A 24,331-nucleotide genomic window follows, 5' to 3' on the forward strand; every position below is an offset into this window, starting at 1 on the left:
AGCTCACAAACAGGAGGACGAGGGAAGGAGACGGAACACAGTACTTTGCAGGTGCATACTCATTTGATGTATGAATGTACAAATTGCTCACTCTGCCCAGCTGCTTGATATTTTAAGACTGTTACCACTCCTGATGTGCAAAGCTTCCATTATTTGCCATATTTACAACACTGTAGGGCACCTAAAAACCCCAAACCATGTATCTGGGAAAGAAGTGGTCAGATTTAGAATATATTGGTTTAGAACAGCATCTCCTTTTAAGAAAATACTGAAAACCCACACTAATTAATCACTTTTAAGCACTAAGTCACTGTACGTGTACTCAGAATCTGGAAAACATCCCACATCTCTTCACAGTGGGATAAAATAAAATAAACCAGACCACTAATATCCCCCTTTTTAATCTCAACTGCTGAAGAATCTATCAGTTTACTCAATGGAACAGATTGCAAGAGACTCCTGAATGGACAACAGCATTAGATCTAGTCAGGAACTGGAGCAGAAGACCAATGGTAAGTGAATTCAGAAGTAGAAAGCTGTCCAGTAGCATCATGTAGTAGGATGAGAAATCCTAGATTTTAAGGTATGACAAGTAATTCACAGGGACTTAAGAAGCAGTAGGCAGTCTATGACTAGGAGAACAGATAGCATTTCATCTTCTTGAGCTAAAGCATGTATTCAGCTACAAATAAGATTTTTTTTTACTGAAAAGTTAACACAATTATACAGGAAACAAGAAAAAAGATTAATAGCAGAGATCCAATATCCAGTTTCCTTTTGAACACCTGAGAATGAAAGATGGTACAAATTTCCTAATACCATTGAGATGTGGTAATTTCAGGTTCAGGGTCAAAATCCATTTGACTAAAGACAATAGCCATTTGAAAGGCAAAAGAAAACTGGTCTCTCCAATCAGGGAGAGAGAAATTGTGCATTTTTCATTTCCTTCATCAAGATGAGAGAGGCTGACCAAAAATACACTGAGAAGTAATTTTGGCTACAAGGCCTGAAGAAATAATTGCTAACGCCCCACCTACGTCATGATATAAGGAAAGCAACCCAGGTACCTTTTGGATGAATGGAAAAGCTGAGAATAATGGAAAGGCAGGATAGTGGCAGAGCAAAATTTCAAATCAGCCAATGTTTCCCCTTTGAAAACAAATATTGCCTATTCACAATTCTCCAGCTCTACATGAAGTTTGAGAAGAAGCTCAAACAGTAGCATAGCCCAAATTCCTCCACATCTAAAACTATTTGGCCACAAGCCTGAGCTCAGAGGTAGGCTAATGTTCTGGGTAAGCTTCAAGATACAATGCTCACTGCGTACCTCCCCATGATCAGCCTGAATAGGCACATCATACTCAGCCTGATATCCAAGTATCTTCTAGCATCAAATATTCCATCTGCTTTTGTGGTGCTCTCACATAATCAGTGCTCGACAACCAAGTTTACCACAAACACCTTTCTAGACAGGCATTGTCTCCTGCTGCAAAGCAATCTGCAAAGAATTAAGCATGAGCTGTTCTTAGGGCAGTGCAGCTGAGCAGCACCAGGTTACAAGAGATCTAATGCCAGTAGCTAACATTTGCCAAGTGCAGGTCAACCAACATGTAATGCTTGAGCCTGCTCCTTGGTCTGGGCTCTTAATACATAATATATAGGTAGCAAAAAAAATGAGCAGTGACTCCTTGAAAAAGGAATAGCCGTTAGAAGAGAACTACGGGGATGCGGGGCAAATGAAAGGAACATTAACTTATTTGTTTAATTCCCAGACACAGCTAACCTGAAAGCAAAGGAAGAAATTAAACCAGTCATGATAGGTGCCATAAGTATGTTAAAAGTTCATTTACAGATTGTAATACAACGAAATCTGGATAAACCTCTCTATTCCACAGGGACACGTTACTCCAAATCTTCTTCCAAATTAGATTTATAGATCCAATGTAACATCATTATGTAAAATGTGAAGGAATCACTAGTATTGTACGGCCCAAAATCATAATTCATATAATGTCACAAACCTACAAGAAGTGAACCTACAACATCTCATCTTCAGAAATACAAGCACTTGTAAAGGGTAAGCGCTCTTGTCTGGGAAACAGAAGTAGACTCGCAAATCCTCTCATATAGTATAATTTGCAAAAGCACCTTTACAGAACAATATTAACTCCCTTTGCAGAAGCACTCCAACCACTTGGAATCTGGAACATGATTCAGAAAACTGTTGCTCAGTCTAGACTTCGTCGTCTAAGTAGTTTAAGCTTCAACTCAGCTCAAGGATTAGTTCTTTGTACAGTATATTGACCTAAGGACAAACCAAATGCATACTATGCACTGTATGCTACACAGTAATGCTTAAATCAGAAGAGATCACACTAGTCAAAGTTCTGAGGACTTTTCTTGACAGAATTTCTCATCTGTGAGCTGAGAACAGTGGATGAAAGACACCACCAGAAAACAAGAGGTGGTAACAGATTCTCCCTACAGGATTCTGGCACCACCCCAGTAACAGAGCACTGGAAGCAAGAAAGGGAACTGAAGGAAAAAAAAAAAAAGTTATTTGGTTTTATTTTTTTATATATATATAAGGCCCAAAAATCAATCTAAGTGTTCACAAAAATCGGTTGTTAATAACAGATCATGAAAGCAGCTTTGTTGGTTTTGTTTTTAAAAAGCACAACTGAATAGCATCGTGAAATAATGATTGGCTAGAAGCCCATACTAGTCTGCTTTTCTCCTGTCACAAATTTTCCTCAGATCCCTGCAGGATAAGACAGAACACAACATACAGTAGAGGAAACAGATGTCAGGATAGCAGCTGCTTTATAATGGCAGGTGCGGTAGAGTGATAGAGCCCTTATGAAGTTTCAGAGACACTCAAGAAGTATTGGATACTTCCCAGCTTGTGTAAACGGGAATGCAGTTTCCTTTTGGTAGGAAGAACTAGAAGGGAACAGTTGTAAGGAAAGAGCAAGACAGTTTTAAGGTATTTAACCCATTTTGTGACAAAAGTGTAAAAACCATTTCTATCAGTCAAGCAGTCTAAAAGGAAAAATCCCCAAACTTCGGTCCTAGTATCTTTTACTGCTACTGTTCCAGCTGCTCATTAGAACAGAAAACATTTTCATTATACATTAACTGTATCTACTGACATACCTCAAGAAATTTCTTAGTAACAAAAACCAGCAACTCCCTTTCACAGCCAGCTGAATTTTTTACAAGCACATCAACTACCTTATTAATTTCAAAGAACAACAAGTTCCATTTTGGGTCTATTAGTGTGCCTTAAAAATCTAAGGGCATGCATGAAACCAGTCCATAAAACCATCTGCTCTTTATGAATAAAAAAAGACCCTCACTTCTATGCTGCTGCAGGTGGGCATTCTTACCTGTCATCACTGCTCTGCTCATCATGCAAGAGACGCTCCTTGTTTAAGCCTATTTTTTCAAGTTCATGGGCAAGTTTTTCTAGATCATTGTTCATTTGTTGAGTCTTTAATTTTTCATTCACCAAGTCCTTATGCAGAAAAAATTACAGTCAGTATTATCACATAAATCAATAATGTAGCCTTAATCTTAGAAGTGCTGAGGCAAGAGTCTTTTATCGCTACATGACTGGAATAACTCTGCTTTCCTTCCAACTGTTAGCTTTCAAGCTATATTAGACACTATATTGCAACTGTTAATGTGAATTCACTCCCTCCCTTCCTGTAGAACTCGCCTTTCAAATTGGGTCTTGAACATTACGGTGAAGGGGAGGTGTTTCAGTCAGAACAAATACTAACATGAAGAACCTGAACAACGTTCATTTAACAAAGGCTCCATGGCTGCCTGTACGCAACCTTACAGAACGAGGTATAATATGGTTATATTATTCCATTGTTTTATTATAATTATATACATTTTGATTATCTAAAGCTTTCCCTACTGTAGCCATTAAAGATGTTAGTAGTACACAGATTAAAGCATAAGAAATACAAAAGACAACCTTTTTTCAAAAATACAGATATAATTTCTCTACGTTACAAACAGATTATGACTGGAATGGTAACTAATTTCTGCTTACCTCTCGTAAAGTGACAAGGGTTTTCTTATCAATGGTAGCTCTTTTCACGAGTTCTTTATTTTCTTTTTCTAGTTCTTTCAGGCGAACACATGACTCTTTATATACAACTATTTCTTTAAATAGAGATTTATTTTCCCTTTCCAGATTACTAATTTTTACATTGTTTTCTTCTAAGGTACTATCTTTAATTTCTGCTTGTTGTCGAAGTCTCTTATTTTCTTTCTCTAGCTGTTTCTTATCTTTTTCCAGTTGAGAAGTCTCTTGTTCTAACAATTTATTCTCCTTTTCTAATTGTTCTAGGCGCTTACTAGAGATTTTCAACTCTTCCAAGTTCTTTTGCAGAGTCTGATTTTCAGACTCTAAATCTTGTAATTCACTTTCTAATTGCTGAATCTTCTTATTGCTGTTTTCAAGGGCTTTCTGTAGCCTTTGGTTTTCTGTGTCCAGGCCTTGGTAGCTGACTTCCAAGCGTTCAGTTTTCTTAAATGAGGCTTTCATGAGTTCAAGGCTTTTTTTAAGCTGCTCCTTTTCACTCTCCAGTTCCTTATTTTCTAGTTGTAACTGTGCCACTTTAATGCTTGTACACTTCAAGGATTCAATTGTTCTTCTTAATTCTAAATTTTCCTCATCCAGTTGCGAATTCTCCTTTTCTAATGATTCCAATTGAAAAGTGAGATTTTTTAGGCTATCCAAAGTTTTTTTCAGTTTTCTGTTTTCCATTTCCAGGTCTGAGTTTTCTTGTTCTAAGGCCTCGATCTTCTCACAAGTAATTTTTAAGTTAGTAATTTTTTTCTGTAATAGTTCATTTTCCTTCTCCAGACGATGCAGCTCATTCTCAAGTTCTTCTGCTCTCTCCCCTTTCTCTTTGTAGTGTTCCAGTTCTTTTCTGACTTGTTTTTTTTCAAATTCAATCTTATTTAACTTACTACTGGTCTCTTTAATGGACTCATGAAGGATTTTATTTTCTTTTTCAATTTCTTTCATTCTCGCTTCAGCACTGATTTGTGAGCGTTGTCTCAGAGAAGCTACAGTTTGATTCAAATGTTCATTTTCTTGTTCTAAAAGCTTAATCTAATTTGGGTAGAAAATTTGTAAACTCTGGTGAACAACTTGCCAACAAGTAATTACTTCCATATATAAACTGAAAGTTACTAAGCTAGTAAGATTACATCATATTTCCCTTTTATTTTAAGTTTTTTAAAAAACAATTCTCTTGCTCTATTGGTATTTAAAGCATTACAAACATTGTGTATGTACACACATGGAAGTCTGACAACAAAAGAAGTCAAAGTGAATCTTCAAATATCTTCCTCTTGGATATTAGCAAATAAAATAAAAATAAAAATAACAAAGCACAACCCAAAAGAAAGCTGTATCTGTTTTTTAGCATAATTTCATTTTCATTTGCATTTATCCAGATTTAGACTTTCTTTTTTTAAACTCTGTAATTTCCAGAGATGCGTGTCCACAAAGAATGAAAGTGTAGTCAAGTTCTAAACCAAACCTGAGATGCAGGGAGGTGTGGGATCCATAAAAGTGTCTTTATTTCACTTTGAAAAAACAGAGGTGATTGGTGGGCTATGAGGGCATCCTGATCAGTCAATAACATTTTGTGAAGGAACACATCAAAGTTACATTAGTTTTCTGAGTTAAAATGAACCCTTGGACATGCTGTTCCAACAGCTTCCAGACAAAGTAAATCATATTATAACGGAATTGTTTTCTTAGGTAACATACTCCCATATCTACTTCAAGGATAAAGGCAACATTTACAGCTTAATCTTAGTACATCTTGACTTTTACAGTTACTCCAAATAATTAGAAATTATTTGGGTATGTAACAACAGGCAACAAAATCCAGAAAACTGTTTAGATCAATATTTAGGAATACACTAATAGCATAAGGGATGTTTCAACAATAAACTGTTTTGGAGAAAGCCAAAAGTGTCAGTTGCAATGATAAACAGACTGAGAAAATTACAGACTGTTCTTTCATATTTAAGTCTGAATGTAACTATTAATTATAGCATCTGTGACTCCATTCCCAGCAATGACAAACTTCTGAAATGATTAACGAGAAACTAATCAACAGGTGTGTAACACCACAACTTTGTAACACTTCTTTACATAACCTTGTACTTTACTGAACATGTATAATTATTTTCCATGAATTCTGCTCCTATAAACGAAAAAATAATGATCAATGCCTCCATAGTTTCTGATTAAATCAAATGACCCCTGTATAGTCAACTCACACTAAGCTTCAGCACAGGATTTGTAAAAGCCACAAAAGATGCTGCTAACCCATCACAGCTCTTAAGAACATTATTTTTAAGCAGAAATAGTCCCACTGAAATGTCAGTCCTACTCCAACACATTTTAAAACAATATATGTATCTGTGATGGTTGCACTGGGACTTAGGACTTACTCCAGAAAGTTTTGGTCCTTTTTTCCTAGAGCATACTTCTAATACAATGTATAAATCTATTACTGTAACAATGAAACTTCTAAACAAGTCAAGCTGGCATATTTTCCATATTTTCTTTAAAAGTATCCTTAAATGAAAGTAAAGCTTCAGTGCTGAGGGTTTGGGGTTTTTTTGGTTTGTTTTTGTTTTTTTACTTTTTCTCTCTTTTCTAAGTCTAGAATTTCATTTACTGATTAAATTTGGCCTTTAAAGTTTTCAGGACTTTTGAAATATAATATTCTGTATTGCAACATACAAAAGATAACTACAGTTCTAATTCTGAAAGACTTGATTACTAAATGGGGCATATTTCCAGAGTTTCCATAACTCTTGCTTTCTAGTGGCAGCCTTCCACAGGTCCTCTGAATTGCTCTGCAAAGATCTTTAGAAGGTGTCAGCACCCTTAGATACAGATACGTCAGTGACATTCAGTACCCACCCCAATACAGCTCAAATCACTTACAAAGACCCAGATGCCTGTTTCTGGCAACCAAAAATAAATTCTGCTAGCCACCCACAAGTCACAGCTAGAAAACATTCCACTATAGGGCAATATTATGAAACTGGACATGATGGTTCCTACCCCAGAAAAACAAGACTGAACGACACAGGAAGAACAGTTTCAGCAGTGGAGCAGCAGACCAGCTCTGCTATACCGGTCTCTGTCTGGTCCCTTCAAGGGACAGGCTGCTGCAATTCTCATTAATACTCCGACATTACTTCAAACACTGACCAGCTGTCTGGAACCTGTTTTCCTCCATTGAGCGGCGTCTGGCTTACCTCCAAAGTTCCCAATTTTCTATTTTGGCTGAGCTGCACCCTTTAAGCAACCATAGCAAACGTACAGCCCAGGAAAGCCACAGAAGCCTTACAAAACACTAAAAAGTTCTAAAACTAACAGTGAAGCCTCAGCTAAAGATGAATCATGTGTCTCACTGGCTGCAGGTCTTAGACAAACAATTGTGCTGCAGATGTGTCCTTTCAGCAAATCTGCTCCATTTACAACACTTTTGTGCCTGTAAAAAAAGTACAAAAGGAGAACAGTACAGTACAATGCAGCATTAAAACTTGATTTTGCTACTCACTTGTCGCTCTGAGTTTTCGCGAAGTGTTTCAAGTGTCTTTTCAAGCTGTGCTTTTTCTTTCATCAAATCTTTGCTCAAATTCTCACTGTTCTGAAGACTTTGTTTCTCTTGACTAATTTCATTCTCTAGCTCTTCAAGCTGGGGAAAAAGAAATACATTTTTTAAAATGTACTTAAAAATTACAATAGTATTACTCTTAGCTAGGTTGAAGGTACCCCAATAGCAATGAATTTGTAAATGAAGAAGGTTGAAGGAAAGAAGAAAATGGAATCTTCTGTTCTATATCTGAAACAATTCATCTCTTCTTTACTTCTGCCAGAATTTTCTCCCTGGCTCAGAAGACTGTATCTATAATGTACTTTTGCATTAAAAAAAAGGGTCAGATTTTATTAGGCGCTGGGTATTTCCCAAGCATCTTTTTTTCTCTTAAAGTTCCATTTTAGTAAGATTTTATACTGCTTCGCGAAGTCCCTTTTAACTTATAAGGACTGAATGTTGTTTGATCTTACTCAACTATTTCAAGAGATACTTATGACTGTTCCTTGGGAATTAAATAAACAGGTTTGTTTTGTCAAATGGTTCCAACTCACAATGTCACCAGACAGCAAAACTCTTTACAAGTGAAAAGAAGCAAGTGTGATTTTTCTGTCACATGTAAGTTATAATTACTTAGAATATAAACCTTCCAGCAGATGATTGCTTCGATGTCAAGCCCATTGTCCACGTGCTACCCAGTCCTAGAGAAGTCCAGACATAACTCAGACCCCAGGCAGGGGGAATACTTTTAGAAATAAATTATCTTAGTTATATACATTTAATTGCTGCTAAGTAATACTGAGAAGTAAAATCACAAAGAGGTTGTAGAATGGAATTTGTTACTCCATGAAGCAATTTGTTGATCCAAAATATGCAAAAAGCATGGTATCAATCAGGCCAGAACCTGAATTCAGTATTTCTCTTAGGATGAGAATACTAGTGTTTGACCAGCCTTTTGTTTCCTTCTCCTTCCTTCTCCCAAATTCCAGTTTTCCCGGTCCCTTGCTTAGCAGACCAATGCATATTTTACAGGGATATTGGCACTTTAATAGGTTTTTGCAAAGGAGAAGTAACTGGCTCAATCGCCCTAGCAGCAATGCAGTCACCCTCCACTTGGGAACCAAATTTACCCATTGCCTGACCAACTGCCAACTGGGCACTGGAACTGTAGTTCCTGTGGTCACTTACCTTTTATTTATAAGACTATTATTGGTTTGTTTTAAGAGAAAGCGTGTCCAAATACAAGTAGGCTATGAATACAGGATTGGTAACAGGCATTTTGTTCAACTTCATGCTTTCTACTGAAGTGATCACTGTTCAAGTATCATTTTTAGGGGCAAGTGAGAAAAAGGACTTGTCACCAGACATCTAAGGTGGTAAGAACAGTAATCAGACAACCACAAGGATCTACTGCTTCTTATACCTACTCCTTTCTTTTGTATCCTCCTAGCTGTCTTTCTGGTACTATACAGAAACTCAAAGCAGCACACAGGCTGCTGCAAAAACCATCATATTGTTGAGAAATCAGAAAAAGCATGGAAGTATGAAATAAAGTAGGGATTTCTTTCATATATTTTTAATTATCTCTTGCCCACTCTAAGAACAGTCTAACACCTGAAACATCTGAAGCAAAAGCTATTTCAGAAACTTTAAGACATTTCACTTCACTGTAATTAGTCCCCGTTTTTCTCAAATTTTTACTCTCTATAGATATCACTGAATAAACTATTTGATAATACGTAATTTGCAGAGTAAAATATTGTAGATAAATCTGCCAAACTCCTCTCATTCATTTGCTCATCAATTCCTTGGCCCGTGTTCTCTCTTTCTCAGTTACAAATGAGGACACATAACAGAGTTTTTCTGCTTAGACTTACCAGTCAATCTCCACCTATGTACACACACCTTCCCCTGATTACAAAAAAATAGTGTTCTCAAGTATCATAAAAGTTTCATTACTCATTTATGTCCCTAATATGTTAATATTTTTCCCCCTACTGGTGTAAGACCTTTCTGAATATAACGATCGCATTCTTACATCAATAAAAAAGCATCACTGAAAAAGAAAAAAAAAAAATCTCTCAGAGGTTGTTTTCTTTTTTACCATAACCTTACAGAAACTGTAACACAATTTAGACCCCAGTAATACTTTTTCCAAAATAACAGGAATTCGTAAAATTATCCTTTAGAAAGAAAGTGGCTAGCAACATTATGCAACTCAGACAATTCAGACATACACTGATGATTACCTTTTTGCTAAGTCTTTGGTTTTCTTTTTCCATCTTCAGAATCCTCGAACTACTGCCTTCTACAGAACCCACTGCACTTTGCAATTCTTCCACTGTCTTCAGCAAACTTTGGTTTTCCATTTCCAGCTTCAGCAGTCTGCTTGATGTCAGTTCATTTACTTCATGGCCAAGTGATTTCTGTGGCACTGTATGAGAAAAACACCATAAAGAAAAAAAGGTTACCTATTACCTGGTCTTCTTGGACTTTGCATTTTTAGACTTCGGGGATATAGAAGCCTTTGATGGTCCTCCAATGCTTTCTTGGTGAATAGAGCTAGTTAGGATTAATTACCCATCCTCCTTACCTAACAGGTAAGGCTGCAGATGCATAAAAGGAAACCTTCTACTCATCCTAATGTTCCTAATCACAGCAGAGATTTGTTTCCTGAAACTGAGGATGTATTTCTGAATTTCCACAAATCCTTTGTATGGGATCCCATGTATGACCAAGCATGCTATATTGGAAGAATCAAAACTTTTGCCACAGCTATCTCTGCAAACTATTACTCTGAGAAGCTTTAACAAAACTTTCTTAACTTTGGGAACAGTAAAGCAAGTCTGAATGGCAACACAGTATAACTCCAAGATATTTATGGGGTTCAGTTAAACAGAGATACAAACAAGAAGCACAAGAACAGGGACATTTCATGTAGGCTCTATCTCCAAGGATACATGGGAATGAGCAAAAAAAAAAAAAACCAAACAAAACCAAACCACAAGAAACGCGCCCCCCCCCCCCCCAAACTGTCACCTTCCCCCAGAGAACAAGACTCTCTACTTTAGAAATAAGGACCTCTAATTTCCTAATGCTGTCCAGCCTCTGAGCTTTCAATTTTTCTATTTTATCTGTTTGCAAGTATTACTCTGTTTACCTTCAGAAAGTTCAGTAGTCCTATTTATCTGTTCAAGTTCCCAGCCAAGATGCAATGATTCATCCATACTTTGTTTCTGAGCCATTTCTAGAGTCATATTTTCCTCCATGAGCTCCTCAATCTTCTTTCTGTCCATATCACGTTCCTTAAAAATTATTTCATATGTAACATTAAAAAAAAGTCTCAACATGCATAAATTATTTTAGTATCTAGTATGCCACAGAGGAATGCAAAGTGTATTTTCTGATTTGCTAATACACAGTAGGCAGGGAGGAACAGACAGAAGTATGGAGAACTTGCAAGTGTAACAACCAGTAAAGAAAAATATGCAGAGAAGAACCTCTTCTCATCTTTTTCAAAGTTCACTTCTCTCCAAGTACCAGGGAAGAAAGTATACATAAGCACAGCTTGGTAGCACACAAAAAACCCCAAACTGACAAAGAAGCAAAATTTTACCTTCTCTAATCTATCCTAAGACTACTTTGATGCAAAAAAGCTGTAACAGGACTCAGTCTGTGATGAGAGCTTCTCACCTGGCTCTTTACGAACCCCTTCACCCAACACACTAACAGGAATAAGTTGCAGCTGTAACTCTCAACATTTTGCAGAAAATGAAAATAAACAGAAGGTAATAATCTGCTGTCCCTTACAGAAAAGGCCCCCCAACCCACCTACCCCCGGCAAAATATGACTATATTTTGGAATACTTATTTTTGGAGAAAACCCAATTAAAAACAGAATTATTTTGCGAAGAACCTTCTGATAAATATGTCACCATATTGCCAGAATTTGAAATACGAATCGCCTCTTTTATCTATGTATTTAAGTGACAAAAGACTGCCTTCACATAAAAAACCCCCTCATCTTATTGTTCTTACTAATGAGTCTTTGTATTTCTTATCACTGTAATTTAGCTACCCAATTAAACACTGTACTGCCTTTTAAGAAGAGTACTGCCTTTGCAGTTTTTCCTTCCCTAGGAAACTATCTGAAAAGCGTTAGTAAATCAAGAAATACCCTCTTCCTCTCCTCGCCACTATTTTGATTAGAAATTCTTTCATTAAAAAAAAATTAATTCAATGCACATCAGTTGTCTTTGTTATCCTCCATTTACACTTACCATCTCCATATCATGCAATTTAGCTTTTAATTGTAGATTCTCTTTTTCTAACTCATGTAATTTATCAGAACGGGCTCGGGTCCCCTCTAATTGATCTTCCAACATTGTCTTGGTTTCTAGCAACACCTGATTGTCTTCCTTCAATTCCTACAAGAATAAGCAACCACAAAACCTCAACAAAAGCATTTCCTTATTCATACAAACTTTGATACACATAATCACTAGTTTTAGAAATGTTGCTCTAATGCTAAAACACTCTTTTGGAAGCTGTAACAGACATTTCATAAAACCAAAATTACAGGAATTTCACATAACTGTAACTTACAAAACTGTTATGAAAAGAAAATTCTAATTAAATATATATATATTTAATAATTAATAATATAATTAATAATTATATAAATAATAATTAATTAATATAAATCAAATAATCCCTAAACCATTAAGAATAAAGTATTTGTAATTACAATCAAACCATAAATATCTCTGTGATTTGAGATGTGATCTGGAAAGGCGTATTGCACATGCATGGATTACAGCTAAACAAAAGGCTGACATCAATAAAAATTAGAGGTGTCTGGCTCAAAACAAACAAAAATAAGTACTTCACATACCATGTAACTGAACTGCGGAGCTTACTGTACATAACTGTGTAGATGAAAAGGCTTACATGTGTTGAGAAGTCATATCATTCATGCAAGAGGCCAGAAAGCTCCAAATACCACCTCTTACAATGTTAAGCATTGGAACAGGCTGCCCAGGGATGTGGTGGAGTCACCATCCCTGGAGGCATTTAAAACATGCCTAGCTGCAGTGCTTAGGGACATTGTTTAGTGAAGGACTTGGCAGTCCTGGGTTAACAGTTGGACCTGATGAGCTCAGAAGCCTTTTCTAACCTAAGTGATTATACAATTTTATGATTTTGCCGAGCAGAGACTGCTGGAGGCCAGGAGAGCACAACAGGAAAGTATCACCAGGTACTTGCCCTGTTCTTTTACTCTACTCTAGGCATCTGCTATTGGCCACTGTCAAAGACTGGAGATGGATGTAGGCGCTCCTCTTCAGTCCATAATTTGTTTTATTATCAGACTGAACTCCCTCATCTTTGGTTGGCAGGAAATTGAGAACAAAACTGAAGAAAATAATTTTCTACAGGCCATAATTAGGTTTACAGGCCGCTGGGCAAACTTACTTAAGCCCAAAGTAAGGACATGATGTTGAAAATATAACTGCATTCTCAAACTACAACCAGTTGTATTCAAAAGTCCTAAACAGCTTTAGTTTATGTACATGGAGGGTTTTTTTAATGGCATCTGATGAAAATAATAATGTGTAAAATCATACAATTAACAATTTTAGTCATTATATAAATACAAAACTTTTCCAACTTCACTATGCAGTCAGCTGCAAGATCTGAAAAAAGATCAGTGAATACAACATAAATCTTTATCCTTCAAACTCCTCCCTACACAAATATTAAGTTAACTTATAATTATTTTTAAGAAGCAAAGCCAACTAATTAACATCTGTCTCTATTTGAGCATGCTTGAAAAATCAGACAGTTAGAAGCTATGAAACATGTAAACAAATTTCAGGTTTCTTACTAGTTTAAACATTCTATGAAAATGAAATTTCTACTGTGCAGTCTTTTACACTAACTTCTTCCTTTGCCAATTTTTTTAACCATATGCTTTCAGTCTCTCTTAGAACAGTAGTAGATACACACATAAAGTCATTCACATAAAGATGATTTTCAAACAGCTCACATAAGGTTTTCTTGTACGCAGTCAGGCTGATAACAGTGTTCGCCACTCACAGTACCTGATTTTCCAACAGAGCCAAGTATGCTACCCTAGTACATCATATATAGTTAACAGCCAAATACTCTGAGGAAATTAGAGACCATAAATCACGGCACTGGACCTCTATTGCTGAGCTCAAATTCTACACCAGTATCTTGTTTAAACTACGTCAAACACTTAGAAAAGATCCAGAGTTGGAAAGTGATTACCAGCCTTTGTTTTTAAGTGGCATGCAAAGGCAGCTTTGGAGCGTCCTCAAGAATGGATGTTTCAATGACAGCTGGTAAGGTCCATATTTAGTGTATCTTGAGAAAGTTTCCGCCAATTTCATCAGACTATTTCACATTACACAGTAAGATGATAAAATTATTTCCACGAACAAGGCTAAGAACAAGTCATCTTAAAAAAAGTAATTCTTGGGAACCATGACTTTTAAGTTTCAAAAATGCCTGAAGTATTTTTAACAATGTTTTAATCTGCACCATGCACCTTGTCTCTCACCACAGTCTATTAACTTTTTTACACTGCACTTTGCTTAGAAAAACTACCAATCTCATTTTGCATTAAAAAAATAATAACTCCCATGTCAGTTGATATGCTTTATTTCTGACTAAAAGTATTGTTGCAAGTTTTTGATGAAGGAGCTGCAACAGAACATTAAAAACATTTGGGTTTTGCCTTGCAGTTTTTCCCCTCTCATCACAGTAGCTTCTATCACAGCAGTAGCTATTTTATGCTGTAACATATGAAGTATACATTCGTTAAAACATTTCAACTTTTAAACATTCAAAGTAAGAAGTCTCTTTCCAAAGGATGCCATATCAGTGGTAATGAGCATTATTTTTTCAGATGCGGTAACTAGAATGTTTGGGATACTGCATCATGTCCAGGCAGCAGTTCACTGGGAAGAAAATCTATGGAGGTTCACAGATCACAATGTTGAGATGTTGCTTAGGAGTTACTGTATTAGAAGTTGTATAGAAAAGTCACTTCTCTACTGTATTCAGAACTGATAAAGCGATAATTAGAGTATGAGACCCAGTCTTAGGGACTCCATTTTAAGATATGAATTAAGACAGAACCCAGAGAACAGAAAAAACACCTTGTAAGGCACACCGTTGTGGGGCTGCAGAAGATGAGGAGCTAGAAGAGAGGACACATAACACAACACAGTCTTCAGAGAAGAAAAAAGCTGCTGCAAAAGGCTGCCGACACTTTGGTGTTAAAGCACCAATTAATGCCAAGCATTCGTTTGAAGTGGTATGGGTATATAAAAAATAGGACTGAATGAGTTCCCAAGACCCCATTCAGGCCTGTGAATCCAAGAAGCCACATTAAATGAAGGAGTCAGGTAAAAATACGCTGTGTCATAGTTTAGCCTAAGATCTTGTTTTCACTTTTTGGTCATTTTTACACTAAAAAGCGAGCTTCATACCAGTATCTCAACAACTGCATCTACGCAACATAGTATTTTTAACAAGCATTTATTTGGAGTTGTCCCTGCTTTTCTAGGGGTACGTGGGTGGGTTTTTTTTAATGACCACCTTGACAATTTCTTTAAACTTTCAGTAGTTTTGACTCCCATATGTAACTGTTTCTTTCACAAATTCTGCCACCTTGGCATTTGCCCAACAATTTTGCCATTTACAGACAGAACGATGGCCTATTAAAATCCTGCATGCTGATTTGTTTCCCGAACTTCTAATTCATGTCAGAACTGTAAGTGTCTCATGCCTGGTGTCAACGCATCTTTTTTCAGTACATTTTATCCATGGAATGCAGTCATGCTAAACTCATTTATGTGTATAGCCAGCATTTCCTCAACACTTTACTTAGAAAATTATCTTCTCTTAGGAGATCAAAAAGAGGAGAAAGGTTATTACATTTATAACACATTTTTAACTAATTCCTCCTTGGGTTTCTCAATACATAGTATAATATCCTAAACAGAGGCTCCTACTGATCTTGCTAGCTTACAGCTACGGTGAATACTGCTGACTTCAAATGAAGCTGCATGCCACTACACACAGGGACTCTTACCCTAAAAACTGTAATTTATCACAAAAAAATGACTATCATATATCCTAGAGCAAGAAGCTGTAACACTGTTTTCACGCCCCAATGCTTAAGTCATCAAAGCAACTTTGAAAAAGCCACAGCAAACAAAAAATGATGGTTATTTGCTATTTTTTTCCCCTGAATATACCTCCACTCTAGCTTTGTAGAATTCAATATCATGCAGCCTCTCTTTATACCGGCTGACTTCACTTTCAAGCTTGTCGACTCGAATTGCCTTTTCACGAAGGGCATCTAATTCATCTCTATAGACTCTGGCAGATCGGGCATCTGAGAGTAAATTCATATTCTGGAAAATATGAAAATACAGCAATTAAAGGCAAGAATAATGGACAGTACATGCTGAAGGATAACATAGCTGCTTCAGTATTTAAATCAGGGTAATGCAGAGGAATTAATTCTGAGAAAGGTAAAAAAACCAATTTTTTTAGAGGCTCAGTCCAGATAACGTATTTCCAAGAAAACAGCATTGGCCTTTTTCAAGGAGAAGTATGTACATATGCGTTACTTTCAGAACAGTGCATTCCTTTTATGGATAATATTCTCAAATGACCCCCAATAACTTCATACACTCATATCCTAATAATAAATCAACCAGGTGTTTTCCCTCATTATCAACATACAGACTCAAAAATATAAAGAAAACCAGACAAAATTTGAGTGCATTGTTTTTAAGAAATATTCAGCGTATGTACAACCATGGGATCTGTTGGCGGTAAATTGCCTGAATGCAGAAACAAAGAAGTTAGAGAAGGAATACTAACCTAACTCAAAATATTTTTCCAGCATGCTAGACCAGATAAAGGAACAAATTACACAAGACCATGTTCAAAGTGTGAAATAAAAAAAGCATGAAAACATAGTTCCTAATAAAAAAAAAGGGGGGGGGGGGGGGGGGCCAAAATCGTTCTGATGGTGGCAACTTTTTTTTTTTTAAACACTAGATTTACAAAAACCATACCTCTTGCTGAAGTCTCTTTAGTTCTGCTTCCATCTGTTCAAGTTCTTGTTTACAGTCAAGCAACTGCTCAGTCTTTTCCTCACTTAAAAGAGAAAACATGTTTCAGTTAAATATGACCGCAAAACTTTGTAATTGTCATCTTGTATGAGAATGAAATACTGAGATTCACGAGACTTCCCTCTTTTAATCTAGAACTTCACGGACATCAGAGTGTAAAACTTAGGTATATCATTATGCTTTAGATATTCTTTAGGTCTTAGTCTACATCTAATCCTTTAAATTTGGTCAGATTTTTCATAGTCCTTTGAATTGTTGTTCACTATGATTTCCTACGTATGCAGGGCAGAAAGCATTAGGGTGCGATAAGGGATCTTTTTGTGATAAGGGATTTTTGTGTTAAAAAAACCCAGACAATACACATGAATGTGTACCAGGAGATTTACATCCAAAAGTGAACTTTGAATAATTTCAAAATATATGTTCAAAAGGTCCAAATATTTTCCAGGTGAACCAGACAATGACCACCAATGCATCCTGTCACAGATCAGGTAAAGCCAATTTTAAAAGCATTTTTATACTTTTGTAATTACTCTTTCTCTTACAGAGAAGAATTAAGATTTCCAGGTGTCTTTTTGCTCATTAAAAGACGATATCACTTCATAATCTTAATTTTATGAAACACATAATGAATTTCAATTTTATGGGAAGAACACAGTATCTGGTTTAGTGTTTTCAGAAATTTATAATAAAAACAATTTCACATAGAATACTACAATCCTTACAGGACTCATTTTTAATTTCCAGCTAACACTTATTTCTCAATGCTCAAAAAATAAGTTCGTTAAAAAAATGAGTTTGTTAAACAATGAGTGAAGTACAAGGGAAATATTTAATTCTCTCCAAGACACAGAATACCTAATGCTCAAAATTCAATTGCACCTCAGAACAAACTGTATTCACTGTTGAAAAAGCTGCCAAATCCAATATTGTATACTCATAGAAGATATATCGCACATTCAAACTTGTTACTATATTATTTAATATTTTGCAACACAAGTATGAAACAGAACAGAAGTAGAAAAGGGGGAAATAAGAGAGCCTAAGGTACTGAAATGCATAATACAATCTACAAGTAATCATGCTAACATACATATTTGTTTTAAACAAAACCGAATCAGTTGTTTTTAAAAATAAGCCAGTCTCACAATGAACGACCTTTTTGCAACCACATAGCTTCAAAAAGGTTATTGACAGCCTACAAGTACACGAGGGTTCAACTACATACAGCTCACTGCAACATCACTGCCCACAGCAGATATCAAAGTTTTCTCTCTATGTAGGTGTTCAGAAACCATACAGAAATAAAAACGTATTCTGTATTATATTAGATTACTATAACTTTTCCATTAACATTCATATTCCTGTGTTATCATTCCACACAGAAACACACAGGACTTAACATAGAAAATTAGGTGTGCAATTTCCGTTCCAGAGTTTCTATATTACAAGCCTCAAATCGCTGTTTTGCATCCAACTGAAAAATAATCTTTACAGACCTTTTGTAAGAAATTATATTAGCTTCAGTGCATATTAAACCAGGTATGAAGGTTCGTTGCCAAAGCCAGATTATAAATACATTTTAAGATTAACATTTTTAACTTTGGAATTAATCTAATTTTTAATTTATCAAATAAATGCAGCATTTAATACCAAATGCTAGAGACATGAGTTAATTTATCAAAGTCTAGTGTTTTAAATATACTGCTAAGTGTAAAGGGAATTTATTTACAAATTGAATTCAAATAAGAGTGCAAAATGTGAAATGTTCTGAGCCATCACTGTTGCCCTAATTGCATGCTTCAGCTACAAACTAGAGAGGATTGTACTAAATTATACAGAACATACCAGTGTTCACTGTTTAGGCTATCTATTAACTGTCAATCAAACTAATAACAGCAATTTTTTCACTAATTTTCTTGGTGCAGCTGTTTATAGAATATCCTGGGCGGGCTCATTTCAGCAGACACATAATAATACAGACATCAGAAAAAAGGAGCTGTATCTTTTTGTCCTCTGTTCTTCATGAAGACAGAGATTTAGTGGGGGAAGGGGATCCTCCGAGTAAATCAACCAGATACTTAATCCAGTCAGCTAGAGATGATCTGATCTACAAACTCTGATAAGAGCAGACCAGCCTAACTGTGACTTATGCTACCTTCAGCTTTTAATTTTACCTTTCTCCTCTCTCCATGACATGCTGGATTAAAAAAAACCTGCTGTATTTATGCTGTTTCTAAACTATAGGCAAGTTACTATACATATTGAATCTCTTCAGATTTAACATTTGTATTTTAAGTTCAGACTGCACATACTTCACTCTGCTAAAACAACATTACACATTGCTACAGGGAGAAACAGATTCTCCACTAGACTATTATTGTTCTTCCCTTTAAACAGCTCTTCACTACTGCTCAGATTTGTTCCTAGGCTATGAAGACAAAGTACCCACTGATACTTAGTGAGTCAGTTCTCTTCATAAAATAGAAAGGATAAAAAAATTTCATTAGCATATGAAAAACAAAGAAACAAAGATCTTGGTTACAGTGGGAATGATTTTTCACAGCACTTGGATGAGGTGAAGGAGGTGAATGTACACTTTAGCTTAAGAGCCAGGAGTAGTAGAAAGCACTCCCTTAACTGGATGAATGTAGCATGAACGTAGGATGAACCTTAACTGGATCTAACTGACCCAAGCTGTAAAATCTACTCGCTTTACAAATTACACTATTCCTTAGACATAAACAGCCAACCCCTGCCAGTAAATGCAAAGCCTGTTTCACTGCATAGGTTTGCAGTGGGCCAAGAGATTTAGTGGAGTTTGGTTTGCATAATTTTTTTTCTTTCTTTCATTTTTCTCTGTAGAGCAGCATGGCAGACAGAAGTGGAACAGTACTGAAGGGCATGAGCAAATATCGTGCAGACAAGGAAACCTCTACACAGAAAGAAAGAAAGAAAGAGATGGGGGACAGGTGATTATGCTAATGATAATTTTCTTCCTATCTGCAACAAATGTAAACATTTCATAAACTGTGAATGAACTATAGATGGCTCTTTCTTACTCTGTTTCCAACAAGAAACAGGTAACTAAATCACGCTGCCAATAAGGAATCACTACAGCACTATCACCTTTTTAAAAGGACCGTTTTGCCACTAATCCTCAAATGGTCAGGACACGGCTTTTGTCTCCAGTCCCTAGCTGGCTGCCACATGTAATAGTTCAAGTGTGTCACCCCATAGTTGCCTCAAATCACAAAATCACAGAACGGTTTGGGTTGGAAGGGACCTTAAAGATCAGCTAGTTCCACCCGCCGCCACGGGCAGGGACCCCTCCCACCAGCCCCGTCCAGCCTGGCCTTGGGCACTGCCAGGGATGGGGCAGCCACAGCTGCTCCGGGCAGCCTGGGACAGTGCCTCATCACCCCCACAGTAAAGAATTTTTCCTAATACTTAACTAAATCTACTCTCTTTTAGTTTAAAACCATTAGCTCTTGTCCTATCACTACAGGCCCTACTAAAAAGTCCATCCCCATCTTTCTTATAAGCCCCCTTTAAGTATTGAAATGCAAAGCTATTCTCTTAGACACATACATAAATACAGATATATTAAACCCACAGTCAGACATTCATTAATGATAACAAACAATAAGAGGAAGCACAAAGAACTTGCCTCTGGAATAACAACATGGACACAATATGTAATAGAAAAAGATAAGGCTGCATTAGATTAGCTGTATTTCTAAAAGACCTAATTCATGTAGAGCAAAGAGCCCATTACTGTATTGTAATAAGCTCAAGAGATCGTTCAAACAGTTTTTCAAAAATTTCAGAGTGCAAAAGATACAAAATTACCATAGCACTAGTTCACCAGTTTCACTATGTTTATGGTTAAAAAACCCAACGACATAATGCATAATACAAATTAAGACAAACACCGATGTATTTGTCACACCGGTTCACAAATATGCTTACATTATCAAAATATGCTTCCTGGGGTGCAATAGCTGAAAAAAAGCATTTAAAACATAATTTCACATTTGAAAGAATGAAGAATTTGTCTAGTACTACTGTTGTGCAAAACCAACATAATTTTAAAACCCTACAACTCTCAACACACTTCTGCATTCTCAATGTACTCACAGCTCTTGCCTAAGCCGCCTTATCTTCGCTTTGGCATCTGCTAGCTCTACTGACAGGTGCTGTCTGCTTTCAGTGCGTTTCATGCCAGGAGATCCACAAGGTGATTGTGCTGCTGATGCATGAGGTAGAAAACGGAGACAGTCCCGTTCTTCTGAGAGTTCTATGATAGTCTGAGGGGGGGGAAAAAAAGCATAAATGCATTCAGAGAGCCAATTCTATATCACAAACTATATAATTCACTGCCTTAATAAAATGAAGGCTGAAATGAAGCAAGAATAATGGAAAAGTTTTGCCATGAAAGAAGTCAGAAGCCCTACACACTATATCTTGAGCAGATAAACAGTCACAGCTATTTAACAGTACTGTTTGGCTATTCTTAAACTCCTCAAATTTAGACTTTCAAGTCCACAAAATTATCAGTGCTCAAAATGGGCTGGGTGATGAAAGGGCATGCATTCCTTGAACATGAGAATAAATATGTATCTCTAAAGAAACTAGTGTTCTTCAGTGAGCAGCAGCATCCTAGGATAATAGGAATATTCCTATATCATCATTTAAATACAGGTGTTATCCTAGTATGAAGATCTCTTGTATTTTAAAGTCACTTTTCCTTTGCGTTGCAAAAAAGTATTACCACATAACCTCTTCCCTCATGGTTAAGTTTATGGTTTTACTCTTATCAAGGCCATGAACTGGAAAGACTAAAAGTTGCTAACTGTCAAAGGAGTATTTGGAATAATTGCAACATTAACATATCCACACTCTACTGAAGGGCAAATCTGGGACCACCACGATGATTCGTAACTTGCAGTTTTTGTTAAATACATTTCTCTATCTTGATTCTCACACAGTGCGATGGTTGTGCCTCATGATATGTTTGTAAAACCCCTCCTCTCCTAGTATGGACTCTGCTCCAGTTCACTCAAACCTATACCAGGGGATACTGTAAAGTAACAGGTGTCTTTCAGCGACTGACTTGCATACTGATAGGTTACTGACTCCTGGAAACTTCAGCTGGTAACAGCATTGGATTTTCTGTTTTCAGCTACAGATCACCTATTTAAAGTTCTTTCAGACACTGGTTACAGGAAAAAGATAAACTGTTACTACCTTTTCTAGTTTGTCACAGTATTCAGCAACTAGTATGCACACCATAACTATGTGAGACTTCCTGGCAGTAAGGAATCCTTGCTTAAATATGCTAACAGGACACACATTAAATTATTAGTTATAAAAATGGTAAGTTGTATCATCTTAAAAAAATATTTCTTATATTTCTCTTAAGTAACAAACCACACCCATACCTCTGAGTGCTCATCTCTTTCATCTATAAGTCTTTTTAAATGTAGCGCCATATTTTTCAAGAGAGGTTCAACATACTCTTGTGTCAATACAATGACATCCATCCACTGCAGGTCAAACACATTTTCCTGATTATGAGTTACCTACACAGAATGAAATGGAAGAGAAAAAAAATATCCTCTTTAAATTGTAAGCGTAGGAAGGAAGCACAAAGAAAAAAACCTTGAAAATAGAGGAAATTGTATGTAATGGAATAGTTGCCTGTCTACCTGGAAGTAGTACCTTGTACTTATGGCAAAATAAAAAGCAAAAGGCGATTATTTCATTTTTTATATATTACATATCACATACACAGGATTTGAATTACGTTTTATAAATAAATTCACATACAAAACTTTCACTTAACCAAATTTGCTGTAAAGCAACAAACTTGCTCCCTGGCACTGCATTAACAATGTAATCCAAAAGAGCTCGATCATGAAATCTTTTTTGTGAATCAACTTAAAAAAGTAAAGGCATTTTTTCCTTACAAAAAACACTAGACACACAAATCACATATTTGATTTACTTGCTTTTGACCAGATGCCATTATTCTTCTTACAGGACAATATTCCACCTCTGAAAAAAATTAAAAACACAAAAAACCCCAATGTACCTCTTGAATATGGGCTGCAACAGCTGCTCTAGTATCAAAATCCAGACTTTGGATTCTTTCAATGAACTCTTCTTTCTTCTGACACTAGAAATGAAGACATCTATTTTATACATTCATATATATATACACACACACACATAATCACAAGTATTTTCATTCTTCCTTTGTATTTCTAAGAGCTAAAAGTGATAAAGCTGACATTATAATGATCACATTACTAAATTATTATCCAATAATTTTGTTGAGCAATAAATACTTGATTTATGACATGTCACAGTAATTGTAACTTTCAACATTAATACAGTGACAGAGAAAAAACAGGTATTGAAACGGAGCAAGGAAAAGGTTTCTTAAAATAGCTACTTCTTCAAATTTTATGATAGTGAGTTCCACAGGTTTTTTTTTTAGCGTCCTTCTCTAGTTGCTTATTTAAGTTGTTATGAACACATAACTGATTCTATTTTTTCAGTTTAATTAGCTGATGGTTCAAACTTTCCTAATAAGAACAGCATTCTATCAAAAAAGTTACTAAATACATGAAACAGTTTCAGTAAGATATATCAATAGGATAATTTTTCGGTACTTTACCATTTTCTTCCTTTCTTTACAGTATCAGGTAAATGGACAGTATTGCAATTAATAAAATATTAGAAATCCCACATACACAGTTTGCTATATTCGTACAATAAAATGTAAGAGGGTGTACAGTTGTAGCCATTTTAACTGTAAGAATATCCAAATTTTCAAGGAACGCAATGGTACCACTAGAGGAAGGAAGTTACATACCACCTCAGCTATTGTCCTGGTTTCAGTTGGGATAGAGTTAAGTTTTCTTCTTAGTAGCTAGTACAGTGCTGTGTTTTGGCTCTGATGTGAAAACAACGTTGATAGGACACTGATGTTTTCAGTTGTTGTGGGGTAATGCTTATACTAAATCAAGGACTTTTCAGTTTCTTGGGCCCTGCCAGCAAGAGGGCTGGGGGGCCACAGGAAATTGGGAGGGGACACAGCCAGGACACATGACTCAACTAGCCAAGGAGGTATTCCATACCATATGATGTCATGCTGAGTATATAAACTAGGGGAACAAGAAGGAAGCAGGGGCCATCCAGCATTACGGCATTTGTCTTCCCGAGCAACTGTTACTCATAATGGAGCCCTGCTTTCCAGGAGATGGCTGAACACCTTCCTGCCAATGGGAAGCAGTGAACGAATTCCTTGTTTTGCTTGCGTGTGTAGCTTTTGCTTTACCCTATTAATTTTTTTTTATCTCAACCCTTGAGTTTTACATTCCCTTCCAATTCTCCTCCCCAACCCTCTGGGTGAGGGCAAACGAGCAAGTGGCTGCATGGTGCTTGGTTGTCGGACAGGGTTAAACCACAACAGGTATTAAAATAGTAAGA

The 24,331-nt window shown here is 36.3% G+C and overlaps 1 protein-coding gene across 14 annotated transcripts in view; it reads right to left on the bottom strand.

Annotated features, from left to right (window-relative positions):
* CCDC88A (coiled-coil domain containing 88A) overlaps positions 1–24,331 on the bottom strand; it is a 79,991-nt gene that overhangs the window by 26,790 nt on the left and 28,870 nt on the right. For all 14 annotated transcript variants that reach the window (XM_005445618.4, XM_027814536.2, XM_027814535.2 and 11 more), the window contains 11 exons: positions 22,929–23,012; positions 22,276–22,416; positions 20,972–21,141; positions 16,775–16,856; positions 15,944–16,102; positions 11,936–12,082; positions 10,816–10,960; positions 9,905–10,089; positions 7,620–7,757; positions 4,067–5,137; positions 3,390–3,517 (listed from right to left, as the gene is read on the bottom strand). In XM_005445618.4, the coding sequence (XP_005445675.1) occupies positions 3,390–3,517; positions 4,067–5,137; positions 7,620–7,757; positions 9,905–10,089; positions 10,816–10,960; positions 11,936–12,082; positions 15,944–16,102; positions 16,775–16,856; positions 20,972–21,141; positions 22,276–22,416; positions 22,929–23,012 (2,450 nt within the window). The remainder of the gene's footprint in view (positions 1–3,389; positions 3,518–4,066; positions 5,138–7,619; positions 7,758–9,904; positions 10,090–10,815; positions 10,961–11,935; positions 12,083–15,943; positions 16,103–16,774; positions 16,857–20,971; positions 21,142–22,275; positions 22,417–22,928; positions 23,013–24,331) is intronic.

Source organism: Falco cherrug, chromosome 13, assembly GCF_023634085.1.
Source record: "Falco cherrug isolate bFalChe1 chromosome 13, bFalChe1.pri, whole genome shotgun sequence".
Taxonomy (NCBI): Eukaryota; Metazoa; Chordata; class Aves; order Falconiformes; family Falconidae; genus Falco; species Falco cherrug.